Source organism: Microtus oregoni, unplaced genomic scaffold (genome assembly GCF_018167655.1).
Source record: "Microtus oregoni isolate MIOR12 unplaced genomic scaffold, Mior012 000077F_ref0000221, whole genome shotgun sequence".
Taxonomy (NCBI): Eukaryota; Metazoa; Chordata; class Mammalia; order Rodentia; family Cricetidae; genus Microtus; species Microtus oregoni.
In genome coordinates, this window is record NW_024544029.1 from 4,013,856 (window position 1) to 4,026,087 (window position 12,232).

General features: G+C 41.4%; 1 protein-coding gene across 6 annotated transcripts in view; it reads right to left on the bottom strand.

Moving 5' to 3' along the window:
• Positions 1-537: 537 nt before the first annotated feature.
• Senp1 (SUMO specific peptidase 1) overlaps positions 538-12,232 on the bottom strand; it is a 58,730-nt gene continuing 47,035 nt past the window's right edge. For all 6 annotated transcript variants that reach the window (XM_041642744.1, XM_041642743.1, XM_041642742.1 and 3 more), the window contains 5 exons: positions 10,071-10,274; positions 9,303-9,382; positions 8,120-8,204; positions 7,531-7,626; positions 538-4,842 (listed from right to left, as the gene is read on the bottom strand). In XM_041642744.1, coding sequence (XP_041498678.1) covers positions 4,780-4,842; positions 7,531-7,626; positions 8,120-8,204; positions 9,303-9,382; positions 10,071-10,274 — 528 coding nt within the window. In that variant the 3' untranslated portion in view covers positions 538-4,779. The remainder of the gene's footprint in view (positions 4,843-7,530; positions 7,627-8,119; positions 8,205-9,302; positions 9,383-10,070; positions 10,275-12,232) is intronic.

Here is a 12,232-nt window from a genome sequence, read left to right on the forward strand (position 1 = left end):
CCTAAGTTCAAAAATCTGTCCTGAGGCAACCTAGGCTCTTGTAACCAACAGATAAATGTTTCTCTGTAGTCTCACTGTTGTGAGCATGAGCCTAGGGAAGCACTAGGTGATGTCGCAAGAAAGGCATGCAGGAAAGCAAGGAGACAAAAGGCGCAGTTAGCGGAGCAGCTGGGAGTCCTGACTGCTGTGCCTGGCCTCAAGAGAGCTCTCTGGCAGCCTCTGCAGACAGGTTTAGTTTTTAAAAGCACCAGAAAGCCACAGATTTGCATGTTATTTGTGTTCCAGGCTTCATTTCCAGGTATGTGGAATGAAATGAATGAATGAACAGTATTCAGTCTCTAGGTTAAGGGGTGGATTCAGAAATCCAACCAGAGTGAGGATCCAATCACTGGCCTAGTTTGGATCAGCAGACAGTTGGGGGATATATATGTAATGTATATGTATATATATGTACATACACACACATTATCTCAGATATATGAGAGGAGACAGAAACAGTCTCAGAGACAAATATATTATTGAGCCCAGAGTCCCCAGTCAAAGCACAGAAGCAAAATCCACAGAATTTATTTTAAATAAATCAATTAAAAACAAAACAAAACTAGGGAGTGACATACACAGAAAAAGGCAATATCCCTGACACACCCCACCCCTGCCCTTGCTTCCACTTCAGCTTCCTTCACTATGTTAATGACAAGGTATTGTGTTTGCTTAGCTTCCCATCAGGCAAACTATAAACTTATAGACTGTAAGACCCCGAGGACAAGGTGGTCTTTATTTCCTTGGTCAAACCATCTTTCCTCTCCATTTCAGGGCTTGTAAGTCCAGTGCCTGGCCTCACCCTTGAGATACCTAGACAGGGATTCCCTGTGTTTCAGGTAAGGCAGTGCCTTTAGAGGGTGAGGCAGAGAGAGAGGCACCCATCATCTGAGTGTGTAAGAGATATCACAACAGAGAGGCATCCATCATCTGTGTGCAAGGGATATCACAACAGAGAGAGGCACCCATCATCTGAGTGTGCAAGGGATATCACTGTCAATAAAAGGATGGAGGAGAAACCTACTCAAAGCGTTCTGAAAAGCGTCTTGGGAACCCTCTTGAAGGGCCTAAGACCCCCAAATGACAGCCTGCTGGACTGAGGAGGATTGTGCTCCTCTAGATGTCATGTGGAGCTCTGTTTGTGATCTGCAGGAACCCTTTGGAGGTGACAATGAATCAGCAATCCCCCCTCACACCCCTACAATACTATCATTCTAAACTAATGCTTCAGAGAATGAGCCCTGCCAAATCCTCATCACACAACATAGAAGCCTGCACTGTTGATTAGAAAAAACAGCACCAACCCATTTTCCTGGCCTTGACAGCTCTAAGTGTTGGTCCATCCATGAAGGCAAACGGGGAAGTTATCCCATTCCCTCATTAGGGCTACAGAAGTCCAAACAAAGATTTTAAGATAGTGTGACCAGAGAGGCTTTAAGATCAAATTGGGTGCATGTACTTAGTAGGTGCTTAAGAAAGAACTCAACTGAATGAAGGTGCCTGAGTAGAGTGGAGTCTGAGCTCTTGGGCACCTCTCTTCCACTTGCCTCCCTAGAAGTCACCAAATAACTGGTGGCCATCCCTCAGCTTAGAAGAAGAAAAGCCGGCATCGGCATCTAGGTATGTTCTATTTAGGCAAGGTTCTGATGTAGGCCTTAATTCTACAACCAAGCCAGTACTGACATTGATCTTCAACTCCAGCTCAAAAGCATCGTACTCTATCTAGCATCAACTATGCAAGCAGAGCAAAGAAAAACAAGACAACCAAGTGCTAGTCACTTTTTACTCTCACATTGTTCAGAGAGATCAGAGGTTACGAGTTTAAAAATAAAGGAGCTCTTTAACAAACCCTCTTCTCTTCTACTAGAGATAGTACCATAGGCTGTGTAAACCCAGGTGAAGACGGGCAGCCTTGGGAAGGAGTGGGTGGAAAGGTTTTGCCAGGTTATCTGCTCTACCCCTGAAACACTAAAACAAAAAGCTGCCAGTGCTGAGGACAGTGAGCACAGGAGGCTAGTATGATCACACTGGCTGAAGAATAGAACCTGCTATCACAAGGAAGTACACCTCATGTTTAGAAGAGGGAACTGACAGCAAGTCTCTAGGCTGTATGATGGAGAAATACACTGAACACTACATAGGACTCCTGGGAGTCACAGTGGATCTCAAGTCATCAACTGGATATAATTATATTCCATATCATATCACATGTTCAAAAAAAAGGCAGAAACAAGTCTTATTTCCTCTGTACACAGTCCAGGGATGACTGCTGGGACTGTGAGTTTTTTGTTGAAAAGTCTGTAACTGCCATGTAATGCTTATTACAAATATTCCTTTTGTAGGGGAGGGAAGATGGCTATGAGCACTGAACCCAGGGGAAGAGACGGAGGGAAAGGAAACAAGAGGCACATTTCGTTTAAAGCAGGTTAAACAGACACTGGTAGCATACCCTCACCCACAGAATACAGAAACATCTTCGGTCTTGGTCAGCAAAGTTCATTCTTGCATTAAGGAAGTTCCCAGGTACTCACCCTGCTCTGCTGGCTGGCTCTCAAGAATGGCTTACTATCCACCAAGTCTGCACATGATTCCCACTAAGCCACCCCATCACATCTGGCCACTCCTATTAGTCCTGGGATGGATAGTGGCCTTGGCATCTCTAGCTTGTACCTGGTATGTATTTAAACTGCGTTGGAGAAAGGGAGCTGACTTCAGACAGGCTCAAGAATTCCTTATATATTTTGCAAAGTGCTTTTGTTGCAAGTCTCATATTCTGCTATACATGGCAATAAATATTTGTTGCTTTGGTCCACACAAAAAGTCTCTGAGGAGATAAAAGAGATATTGTCTAAAGGAACAAATAATAAACAGAGAAAACGATCTTTGATGAGCCTCAGATAATAGAAAAGCCTGAAAAGCTTGTCTTATTATGACTAGTCCAAGGTGCCACCGAGTCAGCTGCCACTTTAACTACAGTAAGTACCAAGAATCAGACAACCAGGAGTCCTGCAGTGAGACTGCATACCACCACAGTTTTCTAAAAGAGAGTGTGAAAGGTCCCAGCGACTCATATACAGAAAGCTATTTATTTCCTATGGAAAAATAAAAGAAAAAGAAAGGGAGGGAAGAAGGAAACATAAATGTACAAAGGGGTCTCTTCCTCCAACATGCAGAGACCAAGGACGAGGGAGGGCACTGGCGGCTGGAGTGGAGACGGTAACACTCAGTTTAACAATGGAATATTAAAAAAAAAAAATAGTTGTTGTTTTCAGATTGTAACCTGTGGTAAACATAGAAAAATGTAATAAACGAGCTTGGTATAAAACAGAGTAAAATCTTCAAATAAGCCCAAGGAAGAAGCACAATGCTGGGAAGGATGGGGCACATGGATGGGGAAGAGGAGAAAAGATTTTTATATAAAACTACCTATTACAATACAGAAAAAGTATAAAATGCTCTAGTTCTGGAACGTCAGTACAAAAGGACACTGGCATAGGATCATCTCACCATCTAAACCTTGGGCGCTCTCAGAGGGTGGGAGAGATGCTAGAAAGAACAAAAGGAATAGCAGTTTCAAAATCTCAGGCTTATCAACCTAAACTCCACCCGTTTTTTAGTTGAAAATGCCGTCTACCTTGATAACCTTGACTCTTAAGCCAAAATTCATTCAGATCTTAAAATACTCTTAGGAAGTCTATAAACACCTGATACTTAGCAGTTGGTGGGAATCACTGTATGCTGGAATTTGAAAGATGAAAATAAACCTACAGACTAAATGGTGAACACATTCAGTCTTTTTCCTTTTAAAAGCACATCCCTATGAAATATATACTTCACATGTGTGTATGTGTATATATGCATGTACATACACACATATAGATAGGTATATATGTATATAAAATTCTCTGTGGTTAGAAACATATTTAAACTAACTAGCCACAGACCAACTAGACCTGTATTCATCCAACTCTGGTATTCCTTCTTTAGTCAGAAGGAGGCAACAGTGAAGTGGGGGGCCTGTTGCTGCACTCAGCACTGCTGGGTGGGTCCTCCCCACAGCACATGCGCTTAGCACATGCGAACCCTTGCTTGTAAGGAAAGGACTGCTTGCGCCTTTAGGGTCTGCCAGGGCTTGTGCGCTATGCTCAGAATGGGATGATACTACCAGTGATAAAACAGCTTTGAGGACAAGCAGCTGGGCTTCACATCAGGGAATATAAATAGGAAGGGTTCTGGAGGAGGGTACGTAGGCTTGTGCCTCAAAGTCCAGTTTATGCTCCCATTCCTAACTCTACATCTTGGGAATCATGTGATGTCTACGTGCTGGTGGTTTTTATCCCTACTTGCTGTCCACGCTCTTTCCTACTTCTTGATAAGGCCTAGCAACCAGAATTTATAAGAAACCAAGATTCTTCCCAAGTTTTCCTTGGGCTCCTAATTAGGGACTCAGTGAGGCTGGAGCCCTTTGGAAACAAGACGGCAGAACTGAGGTGAAAAGCAGTCTCTCTCCAGCTAAGGGATGTCCCTCACCCCTTTCACAGCACCAAAGTTTCTTTGCAAAAATAGTATCTGAGATACAAAAGGAAAGGCAGATGTGCTTGTGAGTGCATCTCGCCTGGGCTGGTCCAGGATCAAGGGCTGCACATGAACAGGGTGAGGAGCAGCTGTTCCAAGGTCTCTGGCTGTAGATGGCAAAGGGCTGGTCCCCCACACTATCATGTCTGCTCTCTGAGACAGTCTTCACAAGAGCTTCCGGTGGAGGATCTCCCAGACCATTCGCTTCCGGAAATACGGCATGTGTTGCTGTAGGAACACAGACACACTCTTAACTTTCACTCTTGTAGGCACACTACTCCTTTCTCCATACTCCCTTTCTTCTTACAGCTTTCAACCAACAGACACAGTGACATTTCTGGTCTTCCAAACTGCTCATTCTTGGTTACATGTAGCCTTTTCTTCTCATTGTTGTTTTCTACTATTTCCACTCTGTGGCCTTAAGGAATTACAGTGCCATCATATGGAGTCATTGGGCTAAGCCCAAATGACTACAAGAATTCTGAGAATGGCACCTATCAGGTATTTTATGCTGATCCCTTAAGAGAGTAGGAGACTAAGGACTGAAAATGAAAAGTACTTTCTCAGAGAAGTGCTAAGAGAACTTTAACCACTATCTCAGTTTGGTCAAGATCCAGTTTTAGTTTTGTTTGAGATAGGCTCTCACTATGTAGCCATGGCTGACCTGAAATTCTATGTTGACCAGGTTGCCCTCTGACTCATAAGAGACCGGGTTGCTTCTGCCTCCGAGTGCTGGGATTAAAGTCATGTGCCACCATGCCCAGTTTTCCTAAGGATTTTTTAAACTCTGGGTGGTGACCCACATGAGCATCTGAATATGAAACTTAATATGTGCAGCTGTGAAAAATCTGAGAACAGTCGAAGGTTCTGAGCACACCGTGTCAAAACATTAATTCGGGCTCAAATGTACAATGGGTTGAAGGTGCTTTTGGCAGAACTCCCTATGTCGCGTGACCTCACTGCAGCTCTGACTCTGAGTATGACACACACTTCGCTCTGCGTGTTCTGTGACACCACAGAATGCCAGCTAGTGCTGTCAGAAACACCCCAGTCAGACTCTAGACCACTGGACACTGTGAACAGCAGTGTCTTTACTATATACAATATTTTCTGCTCGTACAAAAAAAAATGGTTTAACTATGAAAAACAAAAGAATTTAGTACATTTCTATCATAATTTCTTAGCATGTGATGTGATATCTAATTGGCTTACTTTTGGATTGGATTGTACTAGAATTTTGATTTTAAAAATTGCTGTTTGGGCCAGTGGGGTGGCTCAGTGAGCAAAGGTGCCTCCTACCGAGCTTGCTGACATGAGTTTGACCCTGGGACTCGTGGCGTGAGAAACAACTCCCACAAGTTGTCTTCTGACCGCCATGTGCATGTTGCTTCCTTCTCCCAAAAATTAAAAAACAAGGAAATATTTTTTAAAAAAATTGCTGTTTGACTCTTACTTCAGCCATTTTGTACTACTTCTGTGCAACAGCATTCTCAGCATTGCTGATTATAAAACCAAACTATTAAATCAACTCTGAAAACAAGGAAGATGAGCTGTATCCCAGAACAGCAAAAATTCAGCAAAATTCTGTTCTTTATGTAAAAACAAGGCTATCCATTTCATTTGTGTGCAAACTCATTTTTGCCTTTATTCACCTGTAAAGTTCCATGTAAACCAGAAGTGTATTAAAATAAATTCTTTGGTTTATTATCAGTGTGTTTCATTTAATATTTAATATATTTATATATCCAGGGTAATGCAAAAACTTCTTCTTGGGTGAAAACAAAGTGTAAGTTTTCTTTCTTTTTAAAGATTTATCTATCTGTATGATATTCTCCCTGCATGTATGTGTTCCATGCGTATGCTGTGGTCCCTGTGAAAGTCAGAAGAGGGCAGATCTTCCGGAACTGTAGTTAGTAGTGGTTGTGTCTGGCCATGCAGGTGCTAAGACCTGAACCCAGGCCCTCTGGAAGAGCAGCAAGTGCTCTTAAACCACTGAGCCATCTATCTAGCCTCAGCAAGAAGAACAAGTTTAAAATGAAGTCCTGGTTCAAACAAAAATCTAGAAAAGCCATTTACTCCAATAGAAGTAAAAAGTTAAGTCAGAAACATATGAGAATAAACCATAATAACGTGTAGTTTCAATCAACTTTGGCTCAGGACAATATACAGAAAAATGAACAGCTGCCCTGAGAAAGGGGACAAGGATGAGATGTAACAAAGTACACGAGGACATTAAGTTGGGGTCTGTGGTGCTCTGGAAGAAAATGGCCTCCAAAGGGAGTAGCATTATTATAAGGTGTGGCCTTGCTGGAGGAAGTATGTTACTGTAGAGGTAGGCTTTGAAGTCTCTTTTGTCCAAGCTTCCCTCAGTGCGACTTTCACTTGACTTCCTATTGCCTGCAAGATGTAGGACTTTCATATATTCCTCCAGTACCATGTCTACCTGGATGCTGCCATCCTCCCTGCCATGATGATAATGGACTGAACCTCTGAAACTGTATTCTGCCACCTCAATTAAATGTTTTCCTTATATGAGTGGCCATGGTTATGGCATCTCTTTGCAGCAATAAAAACCTTAACTAAGACAGGGTCTATTCCAAAATCTGAATGCTTTCTCTGGTTCATTTTGTGCTTCTTCTAAAATTAGAGGTAAGTGAGGAGACAAGAGAACAGAGATTAAAGCTTTCTTTTTAATCAAGACTCACTATCGTAATGTGATGCATGGTAAGCCAGGATGTGAACTGTCACTGTCTTCTTTGGTGCTGTGTTAGTGCAGTGTTATAGACTGTGAACAGTGTTATGAGACAAAACCTGAAGCATGCAAAGGAATGGCAGAGGCCACAAAACAGTTAGAAAGGCAGCTATGGGTAGCTTGGGTATCGGGTGCCTAGGCGCTGTCCTAAATGCCCACCTCACCTGTGTGAAGTTGATCGGTCTGTCTTTGGTAATACAGTCAGCATATTTGCAAGCAAACATCCCACAGTCACTTCCATTCATCTGCTGCGGAATTTCCTAAAAGACAAACAACATACATTTTTGCAAGATTCTTTATTACTTTGACACCATTTTCCTACATTTTGAACACATGACTGTGGGAACACATGACTATGTAAGAAAAGTTTAAGGGGGGAAAAAGTAGTATTTTAGTCCCACCGTTGTGTTTTACTTCATACTAATCCCACGGGGAAATATCTCAGATTTCCACGATACCTAAGCGTGTAAAAACTGGTCCTTCCACTAAGCATTAAATCGTCAAGTATTTCTCATAGGAGTAAGCAATTCAGCAAAACAGCTTGGCATTTATAAAACAGTTTTTTTTTTTTATAAAACAGTTTTACACAAAAAATATGTTATGAAATTTCCCACAAATAATTTATCTTCCTTGAGGAACTGATAAAACTGAAGTCAGGCTAGACATGAAGCTAGAAAGCCCCTGGGAATCAAACTCTCTCCTCCCCACATACCCTAGTTTTTAAGAATTTATATGAGATCAACAAGAACATACCTGGCTCTTCTTGCTGAAGAGCTGCCAGCCATTGGTGTCAAACTCTTTCCTTTTCTTGTCAACACTTTCTTGCTTTAGGTATTGCCTAAAGCATTGGAAGAGAATGAGATGAGCCATGTGGAGCTCTGATGGCAGCTGTCACCCCCGGGATGGGGCTGGCAATCTCAGAAGCCAACTGATCAAACTCCCACCAACTGCCCACTTTGTCAACCCAGGAGGACCAGCATCTCTGCTTCTGACTGCACGATAGTTACAGTCTTCTTCCTAAAGTTCTTCAGTCTACTAATCTTCCTAAGGAACAGTTTTTAAATATATTTTTTGGTTTGTATGGTCCTTTTAGAGTCATCAATCTAATGGATAATTTATTTAAATTATATTAAATGATTAAAAATGTCCTTAGCAGTACCAGGGTATGTAAGCTAAGATCTCCTTGTAAAGTTCAATCCAAATCAACAATTTAACAAGTACAAATTCAAGCAGAGTGGTTGATGGCACAAGTCTTTAATCCCAGCCCTTAGGAGGCAGGATCTCCGAGTTTGAGACCAGTCTGGTTTACAGAGTGAGTTCCAGGTGCATAGCAAAGAATAGGTGTTTTAGAAAAAGAAGCAAATAGAACATAAGAGACTTGCATTCCAATTTCCAGGTGAGCCACTCACTAAGTATTAAGGCCCAAACAAACCAAAAGTCACCTCTGTGGGACTTGATTTTTTCATCTAAAATTTCAGAAAGCTGATTTAAATGAGTTCTGTTAGCTTAATCTCTATGTATAGAATTACTCCGTGGGGCTGGAGAAATGGCTCAGAGGTTAAGAGCATTGCCTGCTCTTCCAAAGGTCCTGAGTTCAATTCCCAGCAACCACATGGTGGCTCTCAACCATCTGTAATGGGGTCTGGTGCCCTCTTCTGGCCTGCAGGCAGACACACAAACAGAATATTGTATACATAATAAATAAATAAATATTTAAAAAAAAAGAATTACTCCATATTTTAATGTGTCAAGATAACAATTGCCCTCATTAACACATATTGTAGTATTATAATTACTACACTCTACTTGAATTTAAAATATGCATTTATACGAGATATGACAAGTCATGTCTCTGAAGGTATCAGACAACTGAGTTTAACTGCTGGAAAGACAGAGAAAGCAAAAACAATTTTGTCTGTCCTCAACTCGCACTTACAGGAGGATCCTGCAGGCTTCATTGTTTATTCCACCCATAGAATCATAGTAGGTGACACTCTTCTTTCTAAAGTCTATGACCTGGGAACAAACAGAGCAGTGAGGACAGTGCTGCAGCATCAGCTTTCCCTCCCCGACTTTCTGTGACACTGTGAGAAGCTGGGTAATGTTCTGTGCTATGATCATGTAGAGTGATACCGGGGGCTCATCAATTGGTGGGCCTAGAAATTAGCCTAAAATATTTTTCTACAGCTCAGTTTTCCCATGATCAACAACACATGATTCAAAGAAAACTAGTTAACTATCTTAAGATCATTTTCACAGTTTAAGAAAGATGATGACAAGATTCTGGGTTTGTCTTTAATCTTGATATTTTCTTTTTGGATTGATGTCTTTTAAACATAATTCAAAACAGAAAATAAAATAACTTTTAATAACATCAATTTGATGTATGCATGTTCCCAGAGTCATAAAAATACACAAAGCAAGTCACAGCTAGGCAGGAAGTAGTAGCCCAAGCTGGAGCTGGCAGCATCATGAACACGTTTCCCATTGTCTTACGCTGAGGTCGGTATCTGGTCTACAGCTGCCAACGCAAAGCATCTCCTACTCTAATGGGAAATTCACTCATTTACCTGATTTTTAGCCAAGTTATCACTACTAAATCCCACTTTTCCCTATAATCAAGCAAAGATGTAGAACTAGTGACCCTCTATGTTGTCTTTGTAGATTTCTTTTTCATGTCACCAAAAATAAAGGAGCTACTCACAGCTAGACACCAGTGCACACCCAAGTGAATGGGCACCAGAAGAAGGTCAACAGAAAACACATCCACTTTCTTTGTCCAACGTTTCACCGCCTGATAACCAGCTGTTTTTAGCTTAGTGAAGAAAAAGGTATTAAACGCATGTACACTTGGAAATCCCTTCTCTTTACTGCGCTCCATCAGCATATTCATGTAGAAATTGATGATCTGCAGGAAGACATTACACATCAGAACAGTCCACACAGTGGCACGACAGGCAGAGCAGCCGTTACACTGAATAATCGGTATGCCATTCACATGTTTATGTATTATGTTTTGAATCACAACCGACTCAATGAATTCTCCAATAGATAGACTTAAAATATCCAGTTTTTACTTAATATAAAGTTTATTAATCAAACTTCTGAAAGTATCAAACCACTAAGTTTCACTGCTGGTAAACAGAATGAATAGGCAGATTTAGTCAGACTTGTAGAACACGGAGAGGAAGGAGGAAGGTGAGGCTTTAGAGGAAAGGAAATGAAGGCGTGCACTGGCAGTATTACTTTAACGTTTCTGTACTGAGTAAGAGGATCCCGATCTCAGTTCTTATTCCCCCATACCCTTTTCTCCTTCCTCTCTCCCTCCCCTCCACTTTTCCTTTCCTTTTCTCTCTTCTTCCTTTGCTCACTCCCTCTGTTTCACTCTAGCAGTCTGGACTCAACTCCCTATATGGTGCAAGTTAGCCTTGAACCTGTGGAACACCTCCTGTTTGAGACTTGAGTGTTGATATTAAAGACTTGCAATGTGACATAAAATCTGGTTCCATATTCAAAGCCATATTGGCCACATGGCAGTGGCATGCAGCTTCGGTTTCAAGCAGATCTAAGCAAACAAAAAGCCAGGAGGTAAACTAGGAAAACGCCTGCAATAGTACAGCAATTTCTCTTAGGAGCGAGGCATGATATAGTGTAAAATTGTTTTTTGTTAAAGACCTAACAGTCAAGTCACAAGCATGGAGAGATCAGATGTTTAGCTTTCTCAGCTCCTGACTTCAATAGCAAGTATGAGTATGTAAATTAAAATGCTTGACAGAAGAGGAGATACTTTATCAACTTGATGGAAGTGGATTCTTTCTGTCAACAACACAGTGTCTTCTCTACAGTAACTATGCTGTCTACAGTTCCTTTAGGTCCAGGACTCTCTGGTACTAAATCTTGAAAGGGCCAAAGATTACAGCATAGTTACTTTATGTGGCTAACTATGGCCAGGCCAGTGTCTGTCAACTGAAAAGGAATGAATGGGCTAACTGAGCCACAACTTGGAAATATGACTATGAAAACAGGCACATTTTTCAGAATTTTTTTTTTTGAGGAATGGGAAAATGCCCCTGTCCTTTGACAAATATTTACACACCAGGATGCCAGAGCAGTGAGCCACTGTCCAACAGCAAGGAACACTGCCAGGAACACAGTCAAGCATGGTCTAGAGCAGAGAAAGGGCCTATAGATAGAGATGCAGAGGTGGCTTCAGGGAAACTGCATTAAGAGCTCTTAGGTGATGGGGGCCAGCTCTGAAGACACTGCTCTGCCTGTAGCTCTGATCACTGTGCATCAGGACCCTGAGGAAGCAGAGGACTTAGGTTGTGGCTAATTCTGTGTCCTAAAGCTAACTGGTTCTTACTTGTTTGAATAATGAAAAGGAATCAAGGTACAATCAAGGTACAGATGGTAAGCTTTCAAATCTAGGTATTCAATTTAACTGCCAGAGAATAATGGTCCTAAATAATGTATCTGTTTGTGCAAACACCCACTAAGACAGGCATACCTGCCCAGCAAGCACAGGTTTCTAGAGAATAAATTACAATCTCCATTGAGAGAAATTAACCAGAAGGAATGGGTAAGTTTCCTTTTAGAGAATTAGGCAGAATCTACCTAATCTACTATGTTATCCATGTTATACTTATACATACAACTATTATAAAAATATATTGTAGTTATATATTTACTATACCCAAAGCCACAATATACAGGCAGATAACCAGACAGTCACTGATAGTCAAACCATTTTGCAGGGGCTGGTAGGTTACATACTTTATCAGACAATAAGCACTAAGGAAAAAGGTAAAAGAACACAGGCAGAGAGATAAGGAGCGCCAACCACACAAAACCATGCAAGTATTTCTC